The following is a 19436-nucleotide window of genomic DNA, read 5'->3' as shown; positions in this document are numbered from 1 at the left end:
TGTCATGTTATAGCTAACATCCCATTCTTTCTTCAGACATCTTTTAATCTTAATTTGGAGCAAATATTTTAAAGAGTTTTTGGAAAATGGTCTCATAAAAACCTGAGGAAGATTCTACTTTAATTCTGCTACCAAAGTTTGCATCTGCACAGATCTTCCACAAAATGTGTTTTTGTAAATGTTTCTGTCAAAATTGTTAAAAGTAATCATTGTGCATAGAGTTGTATGGTTTGTTAAACTTTGAAATAAATGGTTGTGTTTGGCATCCATTTTAAAGTAAAAAAAACAGAGTCTCAGCGTAATTCCGTTAACGTGGAATTGCCCTCTACACCAGGGGCTCTCAAACTTTTATTTTACCTAATGGTAAGCTGCAAACCCTGTTATCTACCAGGAGAGTTCTCATCCGTAATTATCACGGGTGTCTACATCCCGCCCCAAGCCAACACCACTCTGGCACTCAACGAACTGTATGGGGCCAGAAACAAACAAGAGACCGCTCACCCAGAGGCAGCGTTTCTGGTGGGAGGAGATTTTAACTCATGGAGACTTAAAACCATCCTACCAACAAAAACTCTAGACCACTTTTATTTTACCCACAGAAATGCATACAAGGCCCTCCCTTGTACCACCTTTGGCAAATCTGACCACGAGTCCATTCTCCTGCTTCCTGTTTACAAACAAAAGCTCAAACAGGAAGTACCAGTAATGCGCTCAATACGTAAGTGGTCAGATGAAGCAGACACGAGTCTAGAAGACTGTTTTGTTAGTACAGACTGGGATATGTTCCAGGATTCATTCGATAGCATTGAGTAGTTTACGACAACAGTCACGGGCTTCATCAATAAGTGCATAGACGATGTCTTCCCCACAGTGACTATAAGAACATATCCAAACCAAAAACCATGGATTACAGGCAATATCCACGCTGGGCTAAAAGCTAGAGCTACCGCTTACAAGGAACAGGACACGGACATGGAAGCATTCAAGAAATCCCGCTACGAACTCCGATGAGACATCAAACATGCAAAAGGATAATATAGGAGGAAGTTGGAATCCTATTACACCGGTGCCGACGCTCGTCGTATGTGGCAGGGCTTGAAGACACTAACGGATTACAAAAGGAAACTCAGCCATGAGTTGCACAGCGATGCAGAACTCCCAAACGAGCTACATGCCTTTTATGTTCGCTTCGAGGAATAGAACATTGTGCTTTGTGTGAAAGCCCCTCTTTTTCCGGATGGCTATGTGATCTCGCTCTCAATGGCTGATGTGAGCAAAACGTGGACTGATCGTGGACTATAGGAGAAAGAGGGGAGAGCACGCCCCCCATCCACATCGACTGGGCTGTTGTGGAGCGGGTCGAGAGCTTCAAGTTCCTTGGCGTCCACATCACTAAGGACTTAACATGATCCACACACCCGCAAAGTCGTGAAGAGGGCACAGCAGCACCTCTTCCCCCTCAGGAGGCTGAAAATATTTATCACGGGCCCTCAGATCCTCAAAAGTTTCTACAGCTGCACCATTGAGTGCATCTTGACTGGCTGCATCACCGCTAGGTATGGCAAATGCACCGCCCATGACTGCAAAGCGCATGTGACAAATACATTTTGATTCGATTTGAGAACACAACTTCAGTAAGATAAGAATAGCATACAAGGAGTGTTACTATGACTTCGGCAGTGCATGGCCGGATGAACCAAGTCCGGGAGGAACATTTTAAAGGCCTGCCTCTTATCGAATTTATTTTGCAGTTTTCAAGCTAATTTTCTGCAATTCTACACATTTTGTCATGGGGCAGAGATATTTTTTGTTGTTGCATCTTTAAAGCTAATATCCTGCAATTCTACCCATTTTGCCATGAGGCAGAAAGAAAACTTTGCCGTTACAATGCATTTTATGTTTTATGTTTGGCCCATGTTTCCCAGGCTTACAGTTTTTCTCAGTCGCTTTGGTGCATTTTTCACATCATCCCTAACATGTGCAAAATAATAAGTGCATTTCTCAGAACAATTTGTACAAACTGCAATATACAATAGATATGTTTCTAAAGCTAGTCAGTCACTAAAAATCCTCAGTACATCTCTCAAAAGTAAATATTCATGCCAATGATCATGTCAGTGTCATCAGAATGATAAGTCATTGAGTCATTGTTCACGAACAAGGTTGTCAAAATGTTTAGGCATGTTGTCAATGGAACTGTGTACTTTGACAGTATTACCTGATGTAAACTTAGGCTACAGTTTGGATGACAGTTACTGTATTGAAAATGCACAAGGCTGCACTTCTATGGCATATATCAATTTCAACAGTACTATTTACATATTACTGTATGTGGGTTATTGATTGAAAGAGACTGGACAACCCAAGGGGCACAAAGGAAAAAAAACTAAATTAGAAAGAAACACAGGAAACCACCCCTAAGGCACAACTTTGCCCACAGCACTGTTCTAGTGCTGTCTCTACACATCCAGACGTTCCTGTCTGTCAGCCCACATATTCTCATCCACATCACACCGGATATTTTCCCTTCCAATGCAACGTGGAAAGAATCTTTTGGAATGCCTTATCCATCCTCTGCAGGCGTCTACTGTGGTGTCCTCACATGCTGCATCCATTGCAGCCAGCAGGGTCATCTGTGTGTGTGGCTGACGATCGTACACCTTCCACCTCCATGCTGAAAATAACTCCTCAATTGGGTTAAGGAATGGTGAATAAGGTGGGAGGAATTCTATGAGCATCCTCGGGTGGGTCACAAACCATTGCCTTATGATGTTTGATCGATGGAAACTCACATTATCACAAATGACCACATACTTTGGCAAATCCTCTCTAAACAGACCCCTCTCATCATCAGGGATGAGAGCCCTGTAGAGAGTCTCTAAAAAGTTGAGTAGATGCTGGGTGTTGTATGGCCCTAAAAGGGGGATATGGGTTAGGACACCATGCTCCGAAATAGCAGCACACATGGTGATATTTCCTCCCCGTTGGCCTGGCAAATCCACAGTAGCTCTGTGACCGATGATATTCCGACCCCGCCTTCTGCATTTGGTCAGGTTGAAGCCAGCCTCATCCACGTATACAAAGTTGTGAGAGGGTTCACTTGATTCCAACTCCATTATACGCTATATCCCAGAACACACAGTTGAATTTGTTTTGGTAAGGAAGAGTGACATAAAATGTACATATATTGCATGTTCCTTCCACAGCAATGGAAATGTGTGCAGTTTATGCTTACTGTACTATGTAACACTATAAAATGTTGCTGTAAAGTAGTTACATAGATATATGTTTTACCTGTACATAATGGTACCGTAGCTCCTTAACTCTGTCCTCATTCCTTTGGAATGGTACACGGTACAGCTGTTTCATACTCATCTGGTTTCTATGCAGCACCCTGTCGATGGTTGAGATGCTAACCGTATGGATGTTTTCAAAGACATCGTTGTCTTCTATAATGGTCCTTTGTATTTCCCTGAGTCTCATGGCATTGTTTGCTCGGACCATGGTGCAAATAGCCTCCTCCTGTTGAGGTGTGAAAAGGCGTCCTCTGCCACCGGTTTGAGGTAATCTTGCAGTCCTATGTGTGGAAAAATGCAGTGATGCATCGCACACTTTCACATAGACAAAAACTATGCGAACACACATTTTACTGTAAAACATACAGGTGGGTGCATGTAAGGTGCAGTATGTATCTGTATAGAGTATATTTCTGTATGCTGTGAAATACAAGTGGACTACTGTAATATGAAGCATTGTAGGAAGTATACAGTATACTGCTTATATACAGTAACAGTGCACTGTACATTGGTGGACATACCTGTTCTCTCTTCGAAACGTTTGTACTATTGAGGACACGGTTGATCTCCCAATATTCGGCTGCACCCTTCGACCCGCCTCAGCCATTGTAAGGCCATGATTGACAACATGGTCTACAATAGTGGCCCTTATGTCATCAGATATGCGCCTATGTCCTCTTCTGCCTCTTCCTCTGTTTTGCCTTCCACCACGCATCCTTGCTCCTCTTCTTCCTCCTCTTGGCTGTTGACCCTGTTCGTTTCCTGGTCCATCCATTATTGGAAAATTGCAACTCTGTGTTGTGGTCTGTCTATATATGCTTGCCAATTGATTCTTCATGAGATGCACCTTTGAGCAATTTAGACAACTGGTTGATTGTTGGTTGAACTAACACTTTACATTCCTTCATGAGTGAGGGTTAATTTCACCTGCACGATTCAGCAATTTACGTTTTTGTACAAAAGGTCTAATAGAAATGTGTAAAACTATGCTTGACAGTTTATGACAAATAGTTCAACAATTTTGCATGTAATGGCTTATGCAAGGAACTAATGCCTAGATGTTTTGAGGGGTAAGACTATTCAACAGAGACCCATCTACTATATTTTGATCAACATGACATGAGCAATTGAAAATGTGGAAAAAAGCTGACACTTGTACATTATCAATTGCAATATGTACAAAAGCAATTGCAATTTGTTCAAAGGAATAAGAAATTGCTTTAATGATGTGCACAAGTGACTAGATGATTTGGAATTTGTACAAGTAGTATCAAGAATTGCACTTTTGATCTAAGAAATGCACCAAAGCGACTGAGAAAAACTGTAAGAACATAAATTGTTTTTTAAAAATAATATTACATTGTATTGTATTAAACCATCTAAACTTATTCCACTGATCCCTTGGACAAAAGTTGTTTAATCTGTTGTTGTTAGTAATATTCATTTAAAAAATGAAATATATATTAAAACATGTCACAGACCCCCTGCAGTAGCCTACCTCGTCCGCGGACCCCACTTTGAGAACCCCATACATTAGGTAACCTTAAGTTCCATGGTCAGTGTGGGCAATGGGCCAGGGTATACTATTGTACACTATTCTCCCTATTATAATTATATGTGCACTAATCCTCCAACATTAACATGGGGTGAAGAACTGAATGTGGCAATTTTCAGAATGAATCAAAACAGTTTATTTTTTTATTTTTTTTGCGTAAAGGCTCTCCAAATCTTTCCATGAAGTAGCCTAGGGTTCATGAAAACTTCCCTAAACATATATAGTGAAATATCAGTGTTTTGAAATCTACACATGGGTTCTGAACAGAGATAAAAATGCATGTTTTGACGACTGTCTTTAATTTATATCCATTCTGAATGCATTTTCCATAGGCTACATTCTAATGTTGTGCCGATCAAATTCAAATTCAAGGTACACAGTATTTAGAGGGATTGCTTTAGATGAATGAACAGAAAAACATATTGAAGAAAAACTATCTGATCAAATTGGCCAGTAGGTGTTTTTGGTTGGTTTGAATTAAGCGTATTCAGTGCATGCAAGGGAGCCACACCCGCAAACCATGTTACGCACATGCATATGGTGTCTGAATACCAAATACTGAGAAGTGCTTAAATCAGAATGCTTAAAAAAGGCATACATTTCCTAAGTCTGATTCGGCCCCATAGTGTCAATCATGGTTGTTTTCCTCTCTCCTAGACATTAAACATATCAACCTAATGCCCGTTTTCTCGCTGTGTGCGTTCCAGGTGATCGGCACGGCCATGTTGTTGCTGTGCCTGATGGCCCTGTCTGACCAAAGGAACCAGCCTGCTCCATCGGGGGGTGAGCCCATCGTTGTGGGCCTGTTGGTCCTGCTCATAGGAGTCTCTCTGGGGAGCAACAGCGGATACGCTATCAACCCTAGCCGCGACCTGGGACCTCGAATCTTCACCGCTATAGCAGGCTGGGGGCCAGAGGTGTTCCGGTAAGACTTGAGGGGAGTGGGGGGTAAGACCCGGTGGGGGTCAGTTCAGTTTTCAGTTTTGGTTCAGGGAGTCCAGTAATTTCATTTATATTCAATTTGTGAATTCAAAAGTCAATTGGCCATTTTCAGAACTGAGTGGAAAGTGAATTGACCCCAACCTTGCCTGCTAATCTTGCAAGGGCTTTTTATCTTACAGTGCCTTCAGAAAGTATTCACACCTAAATAAGTTCAGGAGTAAAGATGTGCTTAACAAGTCACATAATAAGTTACATGAACTCTGTGTGCAATAATAGTGTTTAACATAACTCTGTACCCCACACATACTGTACAATTATCTGTAAGGTCCCTCAGTCGAGCAGTGAATTTCAAACACAGATTCAACCACAAAGACCAGGGAGGTTTTCCAATGCCTCGCAAAGAAGGGCACCTATTGGTAGATGCGTAAAAAATATAAAAAAAGCAGACATTGAATATCCCTTTGAGCATGGTGGAGTTATTAATTACACTTTGGATGGTGTATCAATACCTAGTCACTACAAAGATACAGGTGTCCTTCCTAACATTCACCATGAGGCCAATGGTGACCTTAAACTGTTACAGAGTTTAATGTCTGTGATAGGAGAAAACTGAGGATGGATCAACAACATTGTAGTTACAGGGGCCTGCGAAAATATTCACCCCCTTGGCATTTTTCCTATTTTGTTGCCTTACAACCTGGAATTAAAATGGATTTTTTGGGGGTTTGTATCATTTGATTTACACAACATGCCTACCACTTTGAAGATGAAAATTATTTTTAGTGTGAAACAAACAAGAAATAAGACAAAATAACAGAAAACCTTGGCACATCTAGCCACTGGGATTTTTGCCCATTCTTCAAGGCAAAACTGCTCCAGCTCCTTGGCTGCCAAAATCCAGATCAATGGCTGCCAAATAATACAATATATAATTATGTACGACAAAACTCCCCAAAGCTATTTTTGTTAGTTTTTGACTGACTTTGACCACTGTAACCAATCTCCACACTCCCTCTCTCGCTCTCTGTTGTGCAGGGCAGGTAACGGCTGGTGGTGGGTACCTGTACTTGCCCCCCTGGTGGGAGGAGTCACAGGGGCTTCCGTCTACAAGGTCTTTGTGGAACTGCACCACCCCTCCCCCTGTGAACACAGAAGGGAGCTAGAGGACGAGGCAGAGGAGGCGGCTGTCCCTCTGGATATGCAGAAAAACCTCGGCCCAGAGGTGTGTGTGTGAGGCACCCCAGCTATCTTTGTGCACACTTGCTACACCAAAAGTAACTGGAGGAGGATCCAATGGAACAGAAACATTGGCGAACAATTGGGGATGTAGTGCTGAGTAGTTCTGAGAGGACACTGATTGGACTGGTTAATTTCTCGATGGTCCAAGTCCAAGTGAGTCTATTGGAGGCAGTCCAGAATGAATCGTGAAAGTGAAACAACTGTGAAACAGAGCATGAATTCAGTTTGGCTCCCAGGCTAAGGATGAATGAGACCACCTCTAACAGAAGTCAAAGCTGCATATACAAGTCTAGGATCAGCTTAGCTTACCCCTCAACCAATAGAATCATGGAGTCTTGAAACTGATGGCAAAATGCGAGAGACTATGTCAAGAATGTAATTGGTGCTCATTACTCGTATCGGTTTCAAAGAACAAATGCAGCAAATCTGAGGACACTGGAGGAAATCTGGACTCATTAAAATGGCCATCGACAATAACACAGGTTTAACCTCAACAATTCTCATCTGCCTTTAATAGAAAATACATACAGCCATAGACACACAAGGAAAATAAATAGGATCAGCAAAATGGCCTGCAAGGCTTCACAGGGACTAGCAGCATTGCTAGAGAAAACATGTCAGGCACGCACAGACACATGCACACACATTCAGGAGAAGAAGCATTTATAGTGGTATAATACATAGCTGCCGTTTCCCTGCCATTACTTACTCGAGAAGCCAAGTGCTGTAGCCCCATTAGCTACCACATAGAACGTTAGCTTCAATATTTTGAAGGGTAGCAGCCAGACATGTTGCTTCCGGGCCCTTTTCACCTCACCCAAGACACAAATGCAGGGGAAACTGCCATAGCCCATTGAATGTGTTTTTTGGGGTGGGGGAGGGGGAAGTCTCCTCATCCTTATCGCCTGCCCCCACTATGCCTCCCCGAGCTCCCCTGCCCCTTGGCAGTGCCCCCCCCCCCTCCCTGGGCCGACTGTTTCTTCTTCGGGGCGAGCAGCTTGGCTTTGCCCCGGAAGGCTTTGCTGGGGTCCAGCTTGTTGATGGGCGGCTCTCCGGCGAGGTCGGCCATACTGGGCTCACAGTGGAAACTCAGGGGCTGGTAGAGAGACGCCCACTGCTGTTGGGGAGAGAGATGACACAAGCACAATGGGTAAACTAACTAACCAAACAAACAAACTCATGGCATTATTTCCTACTGTTTGCGTGCTGAGAGAAATCTCTTTCATAAGACAGACTTGTTTTAAACATACATAACAAAGCTTATTGTAAGTTGTCTAATCAAAAAGTATAGCTACACATTTCTAAGTTACTTACTATAACTCACTTAAATGACTAAAATACTAATATTATTTTATGTGAGACCTAGTCAAGGTATGTAAGGCCGACAGGGCAATGAAACAAATGCACTTAATGACCCTCCATGGAGTCAGAGCTTGGGGGTCAACGTACAACATACCTCAGTCAACACACTTTCATTCTAGGCATAATCCCCTGACTTATTTGTTTTAGCTGATGTGGCCGGAGTGTGCTTATACATAGCCTAACTCTAACTGGGGTATGTTATGTTTGACATTACTATATATTGTACATTGAAAGAAACAATAAAATCTATGTTTACCTTATATGTAATGGATCACCTTTTTGGCTGTGCTGATTTAGTTTTTTACTTACATACATGGTAGTGGGCCTATAATAAATGTATTTGTACCACATCTACAATGATATCTACATGCAATACATAAGAACAATGGGTCACTATTTTCAAGTGCTCTTAGCCACCAAATGTACCCTCTTAAATTTTGGCCTAATTCCAACAAAATCCCAGAACCCCAGCCTCGCTCCTTCTAGGGGGTAACGATGTATTACCTTGGCCTGGGGACTGGGGCCGTAGGGGGTGAAGGCGTTCTGCCACTCTGGCAGGCCTAAGTTGGTGATCATCAGGCGGTAGTAGGCAGTGAAGCTGGGCGTCAGGTAGTGCCAGTACAGAGAGCGATCCAGGAACCACACTTCACATTTCTGGGCCACCACACCTGGAACCAAACAGCCAGGGGACAGAGAGCAAGGGTGATTAAATAATGATGGGCACATTTCCATAAAGTGTGGTTTTAAATATGGCAAACTGAAATTGTCTTCCTCTCTTATTTTTTCATGATCCTTTACGCACACAGTGCATGTGGCATATCACATGGGTAAATGGGAAAGTACCTTCTGTGCAGTCTTTGTAGACCAGGCAGACTTTGCCATTCCCGCTGCAGGGGTCCAGCTCAAAGATACGGCTCCTGGAATCAAAATGGGGCTCCGCCGGCCCACACTCTGACTCTGAGGAAAACAGAATGTGTGAATGATGTGTGTGTCCTACTATTGTTGTTAACTAGATAGGCCTATCTATACATGACGTAACAATTTATGGAACATTTGCATCAATGCCCCGTATTCTACAATATGTCCAACATTTTTTAAAGGAACCCATAGCTAGATGATTCAGCATACAACAACATTGGAGGCTGAAACTAGAGAATCCACTAAGTAGCTGAACAAGGTGGTGTCACCTTCAACTTGTTCCTCATCCCAGTCCAGGTCAGCCAGTGAGGGTGCGTTGGGGAGGGAGAACACTGACGACGACTGGCAAAGAGGACGCAAGTTGGCCACACCGTTGAGCACCATGCATCCTAAAGGCACAGACTCATCTGGTACAATAGAGGAAAGAGTGTCAAAGAGAGAAGAACTGGTTGTCTGATCTTCTATGGATGTTTGGAGCTGAATGTGTCACTGTCAGGGTTACCTACTCTCGAGTTTGGCACTCCAGGTAAGGGTGAAACCATCCGTTGTGAGATAAAAGTCTCGGAGGTCCTCGGGCAGAACACAGGTATTTTTCTGTAAACCGCACAAACAATCAATGACAACACAGAAGGGTAAATCCATTTGAATACAATCACTTTTTGACAGCACCCCTTTTGATTTGAACAAAACTTTCCATTCATATTTGCCCATTGTAGAAGTGCTCAAAATGTGACTTTTTGGAACTGCATTTTTGGAACTGAATCAAGAGATACATTTGACCCATTTTGCATACCCCACCCCACCATGAGTCATCCATGTCTTCGTCACTGGAAAACAAACGGTTGAGATTGATACAATTGAAAAGCTTACAAAACAGGGTTGTCAAACTATTTTATAATTTTTCTTCATAAATATCAACATCAATTACCTAAAACCGCGTAAACTCAATTGTTGTTATATTCGCATATGTTGTAGCTTCAGTCTGGTCTTTGGCATTTTAGCAACTTTTAAACTACTTACCGAGTGGTGCAGCGGTCTAAGGCACTGCATCTCAGTGCTTGAGGCGTCACTACAGACCCCCTGGTTCGATTCCAGGCTGTATCACAACCGGCTGTGATTGGGAGTCCCATAGGGCTGCGCACAATTGGCCCAGCGTCGTCCGGGTTTGGCTGGTGTAGGCCGTCATTGTAAATAAGAATTTGTTCTTAACTGACTTGCCTAGTTAAATAAAGGTTAAATAAAATAAAAAATAGCTAAACTTAATCTTAACGCTAACCCCTAACCTCTAGCCTAGTTAACGTTAGCCAGCTAGCTAGAATTTGTAACATATCATACGTTTCACAAATTCATAACATATAGTACATTTGCAAATTAGTAACATATTGTACGTTTTGCAAATTCGTAACATAATACGATTTGTAATTCGTAACATATCATACGAAATGGGTGATGGACATCCACAAATAAACACATACCATACGAAATGTAGCATATCATACTAAATGGAGTGTCTCGGATTTATGTACAGAATTATAGGAAATAGTCTGAAACCAGGTTGGTAGATTAGACTGTATTTCACATCAGCAGAGTTTCTTTGTGGTGCCCGCCATCGGTTGAGACACAACCAACATGCTCTTGAATACAGGGTGGGTGTCATTTCAATCATATACATAGAATTCATAGAACGGACCTATCCCTTCAGACCACTGAAATTGAATTTAAATTGTAACTTATAATTACGACCACAAAGATGACCGCCTGTCCGATAAATATACTAAATGGGAATAAAACTGAAATTACAACTTTCAAATGGTACCACAAAAATGGTTGGAGGGCCACACATCAGGGAATGTTGACTTAAATTGGAATTTCTGTTCTTTTAATGTATACTGTTAATCCTCCATAGAAAACCTATAGTTCGTTATCAATAAAATGTCACAATACGGTGGAGAGCGTTCAATTTGGCTTCTGGGGGGCAAGGAGAAACCCAGTTCCGCTAAAACCATTGACAACTACGTGCTTTTTCAAGGGATTGTTAAATAAATTACTATTTGGTTTTAATATCATCATCTCTTGAAGAACATAGTCAGAACTACACATTTCTGATTATTCCACATTTAGTGCTATCAGAGTGTACAGCAAGTAACTGCATGCTTTTCATGATCAGTAAACATCAACTGATCATGTAATATCAGATACGTGACGGAAGGCTATCCATTTGGCATGTAGTTAGCTAGCTAAGCAAACAAGGTGTAATTTAGCTTGCTTCATCAGCAACCTGGTCTCAGAGCATTTCGTATTATTCTGTAAGTAAATCCGTGACACTCCATTTTGTATGATATGTTATGTTTCGTATTGTATGTATTAATTGGTGGTTGTCCATAATCCATTTCGTTTGATACAGTATGTTCCGAATTACAATTCGTATTATATGTTTCGAATTTACAAAACATACAATATGTCAAATTTTTACAAAACGAACAATATGTTACAAATATGCAAAACATATATGTTACAAATTTGAGCTAGGTGGCTAACGTTAGCTAGCTCGCTAATGTTAGCTTGGCTAGGAGATAGAGTTAGGGATTAGGGTTAAGTTAAAGGGTTAAGGTTAGGGTTAGGGGAAGGGTTAGCTAACATGCTAAGTAGTTGCAAAGTAGCTAAAAAGTAGTGAGTAGTTGAAAAGTTGCTAATTAGCAAAAATGCTGAAGTTGTACGTGATGAGATTCGAACACGCAACCTTTGGGTAACCATAAGTAACCATCTGTCTAATGTAACCATACGAAATGTAACGTATCATACTAAATTAAGTGTTTTAGATATTTGTACAGAATAATACGAAATGCTCTGAGACCAGGTTGTCATCCAAGAATAGGCTTTTGGAAAGAACTTGACATTGGCAAATCCTCGTCCTAGTAAAGTTGTCAGTCGGACTACTGTCATCACCACTATAGATGGCAAGCAAATCAAACAATATTTGGATATAGCCATCTAGTTTATCCCCTGAAAGTTAGCGTGTTAACTAGCCATATGGATGTAATCTGTTAGCTAGATAGCCAATTTGACGTGGCCCATCAATCAATGTATCATGTCTGTCAGCAGCAACCGTGATTAAACACTCTTAAAAACAATGTTGACAAGGGGATAATGTTAGCTAACTGCGCTAGGTAGGCCTACGTTGGTTGGAGAAAAAAGTACATTCGGTCTACTTCCCGCTATGTTTAACCAACTATACAAAGTTTCTCCCCGGTAGCTTGCAAAGTAAACATTAGGCTATCAGCTAACAGTGCATCGGCAAATGCCCCCTTCTGTTGCTTGACAGACACAGCCCACAAAGGATGAGAAATTAAACCTAAACCACTCATACTTGTCAGGTATAGCTCACTTTTATTTTATATCACTCAAATTTCCAATTAATAGTGGCCAATATTGAGAAATTACTAAATCAATTGGTGTTTACTGATCATGAAAAGCATGCAGTTATTTTCTGTATAACTCTGATGATAGAGCTACATTTGCGCAATTGTTTTGCATGGAATAATAAAAAAAAGATTGTTCTGACTGATATGCTTTTCAAGAGGTGACCAAATATACTGAACAAAAATATAATACGCAACATGTAAATTGTTGGTCCCATGTTTCATGAGCTGAAGTAAAAGATCCCAGAATTTTCCATACGAACAAAAAGCTTATTTCGCTAACATTGTTAGCACACATTTGTTTACATCCCTGTTAATGAGCATTTCTCCTTTGTCAAGATGATCCATCCACCTGACAAGTGTGGCATATCAAGAAGCTGATTAAACAGTATGATCATTACACAGGTGCACCTTGTGCTGGGGACAATAAAAGGCCACTTTAAAATGTGCAGTTTTGTCACACAACACAATACCACAGATGTCTCAAGTTTTGAGGGAGCGTGCAATTGTCATGCTAACTGCAGGAATGTCCACCAGAGCTGTTGCCAGAGAATTGAATGCTCAACTTCGTTTTAGAAAATTTGGCAGTACGTCCAATCGGCCTCACAACCGCAGACCACGTGTAACCACGCAAGCCCAGAACCTCCACATCCGGCTTCTTCACCTGCGGGATCATCTGAGACCAGCCACCCGGACAGCTGATGAAAATGTGGGTTTGCACAACCGAAGAATGTCTGCACAAACTGTCAGAAACCGTCTCAGGGAAGCTCATCTGCGTGCTCGTCGTCCTCACCAGGGTCTTGACCCGACTGCAGTTCAGCGTCGTAACAGACTTCAGTGGGCAAATGCTCACCTTCGATGGCCACTAGCACGCTGGAGAAGTGTGCTCTTCACGGATTAATCCCAGTTTCAACTGTACCGGGCAGATGGCAGACAGCGTGTATGGCGTTGTGTGGGCGAGCGGTTTGCTGATGTCAACGTTGTGAACAGAGTGCCCCATGGTGGTGGTGGGGTTATGGTATGGGCAGGCATAAGCTATGGACAACGAACACAATTACATTTTATCGATGGCAATTTGAATGCACAGAGATACCGTGACGAGATCCTAAGGTTCATTGTCGTGCCATTCATCCGCCGCCATCACCTCATATTTCAGCATGATAATGCACGGCCCCATGTCGCAAGGATCTGTACACAATTCCTGGAAGCTGAAAATGTCCCAGTTCTTCTGCCTGCATACTCAGCAGACATGTTACCCATTAAGCATGTTTGGGATGCTCTGGCTCGACGTGTACGACAGCGTGTTCCAGTTCCTGCCAATCTCCAGCAACTTCACACAGCCATTGAAGAGGAGTGGGAGAACATTCCACCGGCCACAATCAACAGCCTGATCAACTCCATGCGAAGGAGATGTGTCGCGCTGCATGAGGCAAATGGTTTTCTGATCCACGCCCCTACCTTTTTCTTAAAAGTATTTGTGACCAACAGATGCATATCTGTATTCCCAGTCATGTGAAATCCATAGATTAGGGCCCAATGAATGTATTTCAATTGACTGATTTCCTTATATGAACTGTAACTCAGTAAAATCTTTGAAATTGTTGCATGTTGCATTTATATCATTGTTCAGTGTATATGATTGAAATTAGACCCACCCTGTGTTCAAGAGCAAATTGTGTCTCAACCAATGGCAGCACAACAAAAACCTCAGATGACGTGAAATAGGGTCTAAGCTACAACATATGCGAAGAAAAAATAAATAAATAGGAGTTTACGTGTTTTTAGACAATTGACGTTAAAGGTTTAAAAATGAAACGTTTTACTAAGTAAACTTTTTTCAATAAATAATAAAATAGTTTGACAACAGTTTAAGCTTTTAAATGATATCAAATTCAACCGTTTATATTTTCCAGTGATGAAGACATGGATGTCTCACGGTAGGGTGGGGTATGCAAAATGGGTCAACTTGGAGCACCTTTATCTCCTGAATGTTTTGGCATTCAGGTCCAAAATAGCCCAAAGGCCGGCAGATGGCATTATTGAGTCGTGTTATCTTACCGTCCAAATGCATTGTATGCAGCCGGCAATACATTTGTATCCCTCGTGGACTGGTTCGTACCTACAACATTCTCCATTCAGGCTGCATAGGCTTCGATTTCCTCCTCAACTTTATTTAATGTCGAGAACGCGGAAAATGCATATTTTTCACCACCATGCTAGTGGCTAAATACTAATCCCAGATGTTGTGTATCGCATTCAGCCAATCAGGTTGAAACTATCAGACCACGAGTTCTGCTTCTTTTAGGCCTGCGGCATTGGTAGCATCTCATTAGTGGAAACCAGGGCAGACCTGGTTGTAGCTAGATACAGTATGTTCGAGTCACGTTGGGGACAATTTGAGCTAAACCTAACCCTTTTCCTAACCTTACCCTAATTCTCCTAACCTGCTGCGTAAGTTCCTCTCACCTGCTACGAAAAGTCAAAACCGACAGACCCGCCCTGAGAACGGTCTTAGTTTCCACTAATGCGATATAGCGCTGCATTAGGTTAGGAGTGGAAAAACAGACTTCTGCAGTGCTGCCAACTCACAGGCATTGGCCGTCTCACGCTTTTACCCTCTTTACACACTCACACGCCACACCTCTTATTTCTCACACATTGAAAAAAATGGAGCATACAGCTCTGGAAAAAAGTAAGAGACCACTGCAAAATGATCAGTTTCTCTGGTTTTACTATTTATAGGTATGTGTTTGGGTAATAATAACATTTTTGTTTTATTCTATAAACTACTGACAACGTTTCTCCCAAATTCCAAATAACAATATTGTCATTTAGAGCATTTATTTGCAGAAAATGACAACTGGTCAAAAGAACAAAAAATATGCAGTGTTGTCAGATCTCGAATAATGCAAAGAAAATAAGTTCATGTTCATTTTTAAACAACACAATACTAATGTTTTAACTTAGGAAGAGTTCAGAAATCAATATTTGGTGGAATAACCCTGATTTTCAATCACAGCTTTCATGCGTCTTGGCATGCTCTCCACCAGTCTTTCAGATTGATGTTGGGTGACTTTATGCCACTCCTGGCGCAAAAATTCAAGCAGCTCGGCTTTGTTTGATGGCTTGTGACCATCCATCTTCCTCTTGATCACATTCCAGAAGTTTTCAATGGGGTTCAGGTCTGGAGATTGGGCTGGCCATGACAGGGTCTTGATCTGGTGGTCCTCCATCCACACCTTGATTGACCTGGCTGTGTGGCATGGTGCATTGTCCGGCTGGAAAAACCAATCCTCAGAGTTGGGGAACAATATCAGAGCAAAAGGAAGACAAGTTTTCTTCCAGGACAACCTTGTAGAGTGGCTTGATTAATGCGCCCCTTCACAAAGACAAATCTGCCCGATTCCAGCCTTGCTGAAGCACCCCCAGATCATCACGATCCTCCACCAAATTTCACAGTGGGTGCGAGACACTGTGGCTTGTAGGCCTCTCCAGGTCTCCGTCTAACCATTAGACGACCAGGTGTTGGGCAAAGCTGAAAATTGGACTCATAAGAGAAGATGACCTTACTCCAGTACTCTATGGTCCAATCCTTATGGTCTTTTGCAAACCTCAGCCTGGCTCTTCTTTGCTTCTTATTGATGAAGGGCTTTTTTTCTAGCTTTGCACGACTTCAGCCCTGCCCCTAGGAGCCTATTTCGAACCGTCCTCGCCGTGCACTTCACCCCAGCTGCCGTTTGCCATTCTTTGTGTAGGTCATTTGATGTCATCCTACGGTTGTTGAGTGACATTCGAAAGAGTTGGCGGTCATCCCGGTCAGTAGAGAGTCGTTTTCACCCTCTGCCGGTCTGTAGCTTTGTTGTCCCCAATGTCTGCTACTTGACCTTGTTCTTATGAACCGCCGTCTTGGAAATTTTAAGGATGGAAGCAACCTGACGCTCACTGTATCCCTCTGCCAGTAAAGCCAGAATTGAACCCTTATTTTCCTCACTCAAAACTTTCCTTTTCAACTCTTTTGGCATGGTCAAAAGTTATTTTTTGATTAATATTACTTTTGAGGTACTATTAGCACTGTTTTTGCCATCCAGCTGGTCCTATTGCAAGAGGATAGTGATGACCACAGCAGTGGTTTTTATACTTTTCCTCGTTAAATAAGATTTGGTTCAGGTGATCACCTAATCAGTACCTAATTCAGTAGAATGAGGTGTGCCTGTGTTGGAATTCAACAGACACTGGAATGGAATGGCTGTCATACATGTAGAGATGCTGATTTAAGAATAATTTGCAGTGGTCTCTTAATTTTTTCCACAGCTGTATATGCGCTTGTTATTCTACATCATGAGCATTGTAACCGCAGCAGCTTCACTGGGGAGATCCATCATGTTCCTGCCACCGCACTGTGAACTGCGGCAGATTGAAGCTTGTGATTGGTTTAGTAAGGTTCGGGGATCAAGGAGATTGGATGCGCGTTTGTGAAGAAACGCTCCTCACGATTAGAGAAGAGTGCAGCCACGGCGGACTGGACATGCACATTCATTTTCCACTGATCAAATTTTATGAACTCAATTGTCAAAAGAGCAGCACGGCAACTTGTAAAACTGTTTTGTACACATAATTGTCAACAGATTAATTTGCTGTCAGTCCTGTCCCTGTCTCAGAATGCTTCCTTATGACCAGAGGAGGCTGGTGGGAGGAGCTATAGGAGGACAGGCTCATTGTAATGGCTGGAATAGAATAAATGAAACGGTATCAAACATATAGAAACCACGTTTGACTCCGTTCCAATATTCCATTCCAGCCATTTCAATGAGCCCGTCCTCCTAGAGCTCCTCCCACCAGCCTCCACTGCTTATGACAGGCTCTGTCGTAGCCGGCCGTGACCGGGAGACCCATGGGGCGGCGCACAATTGGCCCATCGTCGTCCAGGGTAGGGGAGGGAATGGCCGGCAGGGATGTAGCTCAGTTGGTAGAGTATGGCGTTTGCAACGCCAGGGTTGTGGGTTCGATTCCCACGGGAGGCCAGTATAATTTATTTATTTTTAATAATAATAAAAAAATTGTATGCACTCACTAACTGTAAGTCGCTCTGGATAAGAGCGTCTGCTAAATGACTAAAATGTAAAATGTAAATGACAGCGTGTCATAATAACCTACTATAGTGATTTACTTCCATTAGCTCAGATCCATAGGCTACATAATTCACCTCGTTTGGTCATTGGCAATTTAGCACTAGGTTCATGAGGATGTAATAACGAAAAGGCAGCATTAACCATGAATTTCGGTAGGGTGACTTGATTTGTCTAATTATGAACATAATTTTTCCCAAACAGATTGTGAACCCAAATGTGTAACTGATTCTAGTGGGGGGACAATACAGATTTAAACTATATAATATTGTGTTCAGGGGATTGTATTATCTGTTTAATTGATTTGGTCAGTTTAAAAGCTCATATTATATAGAATGGCAGGAAATTTGCTTTTGAATAACAGACCCCCGACTAGAGGTGGAGCCAATGACATTCACGATAGGAAATCTCACTCAAAGCTACAGTATATTCAAAAGTTGGCAGCCCTGCTGCTGCAACTTGATTGCCTGAACATGATAGACAACATCCAGGATTAGCGTTTAGCCACTATAGCGTGGTGGTGGAAAATTGTGTTTCATAAGGAAAGTATGCATATTTTTCCATTTTTTTCCGCCTTCTCGCTATTAAATAAAGTTAAAGGGATTTTGGAAATGAGGCAATTCATCTACTTCCCCAGAGTCAGATGAAGTGGTGGATACCATTTGTATGTTTATGTCCAGTATGAAGGCATTAGTTAGAGGTAGTTTTGAGAGCAAATGCTAACTAGCATTAGCGCAATGAACGGAAGTCTATGGGTATCTCATTGGTAAAATCCCAAAGTATCCCTTTAAGGAGGAAATCAAAGCCCATGCAGCCTGAATGGAGAATGTTTTAGGTATGTGCCGGTCCACAAGGGATACTAATGTTTTGCTGGCTGCATACAATGCATTTGGACGGTAAGATGACAACTCAATATCGCCATCTGCCGGCCTTTGGGCTAGGTCCAAAAAGTCACTTTCTGACCACTTCTTCCATGGGCAAATATGTATGGGAAGTTTGTTGCTGTCAAAAAGTGATCCTGTCAAAAAGTGATTGAATTCAAATGGATATACACAGAATACACTCCCAAACCGGGATAAGGAGCCTCTCTCTCTCCTTTCCTACACTGTCGTGATGGAAAGAAGGACAGCAAGCCTGTGTTTTTACCTGTTCCCATGACAGCAGACATCGCTTCTCTGCAGGCTCCCTCTCCACAAAACGCACGTCCATCACCCCAGGCATACTCTCTGTGACACCAAAATATGATACAGCAGAATGATAATTAATGTTAGCCACAACTGTAATGTAATGAGAAAAAAATCCTAACAGGACGTCCCAAACAGGCTTCTAGCTAGCTAGCTAGCTAGCCTAGCAGCAACAACAGGCTTGCTAATCAAATGCTAGCTAGCCAGCGAAAAGGAATGCATACCAAGCACTCTGGTGATACCAAGTGTCAGCCTTTCAGCGACCCCTTTACATGTTAAACCTTCCTTTGTCTCCTCCATTTCAATAATTAGAAATCACAGTAGAGAAATATTAATATAATCCATCTAACAGTTAATCTTCTGGAGGAGTCACAGGTGATCTTCTTCTCTGAGAT

At 42.1% G+C, this 19436-nt stretch overlaps 2 protein-coding genes across 2 annotated transcripts in view; one reads left to right on the top strand and one right to left on the bottom strand.

The window, feature by feature from the left end:
- The window catches only part of aqp7 (aquaporin 7), a 19013-nt gene extending 10359 nt beyond the window's left edge, over positions 1–8654 (top strand). The window contains exons 5-6 of the mRNA XM_084172866.1: positions 5559–5776; positions 6829–8654. Coding sequence (XP_084028992.1) covers positions 5559–5776; positions 6829–7027 — 417 coding nt within the window. The 3' untranslated portion in view covers positions 7028–8654. The remainder of the gene's footprint in view (positions 1–5558; positions 5777–6828) is intronic.
- Positions 7525–19436, bottom strand: LOC311138195 (tubulin polyglutamylase complex subunit 2-like). Its single transcript, XM_084172867.1, has 7 exons — positions 19266–19436; positions 19004–19083; positions 9819–9906; positions 9582–9719; positions 9238–9351; positions 8899–9062; positions 7525–8149 (listed from the first exon to the last, which is right to left on the bottom strand). The coding sequence occupies exons 1-7, from the start codon at positions 19339–19341 to the stop codon at positions 7931–7933; spliced, it is 879 nt and encodes a 292-aa protein (XP_084028993.1). The 5' UTR covers positions 19342–19436; the 3' UTR covers positions 7525–7930.

This window comes from Coregonus lavaretus (genome assembly GCF_964263955.1).
Source record: "Coregonus lavaretus genome assembly, chromosome: 12".
Taxonomy (NCBI): Eukaryota; Metazoa; Chordata; class Actinopteri; order Salmoniformes; family Salmonidae; genus Coregonus; species Coregonus lavaretus.
The sequence above is the reverse complement of the archived record's forward strand: the minus strand, read 5'-3'. Positions and strand labels throughout refer to the sequence as shown.

Coding starts and splice junctions, on each gene's coding strand:
- LOC311138195 (XM_084172867.1), bottom strand. CDS start 19,341: ATGGAGGAGACAAAGGAAGGTTTAACATGTAAAGGGGTCGCTGAAAGG. Junction 9,063..9,237: donor CTACAAAGACTGCACAGAAG/GTACTTTCCCAT, acceptor GTTTGGTTCCAG/GTGTGGTGGCCCAGAAATGT. Junction 8,150..8,898: donor GCCCCAGTCCCCAGGCCAAG/GTAATACATCGT, acceptor TCTCCCCAACAG/CAGTGGGCGTCTCTCTACCA.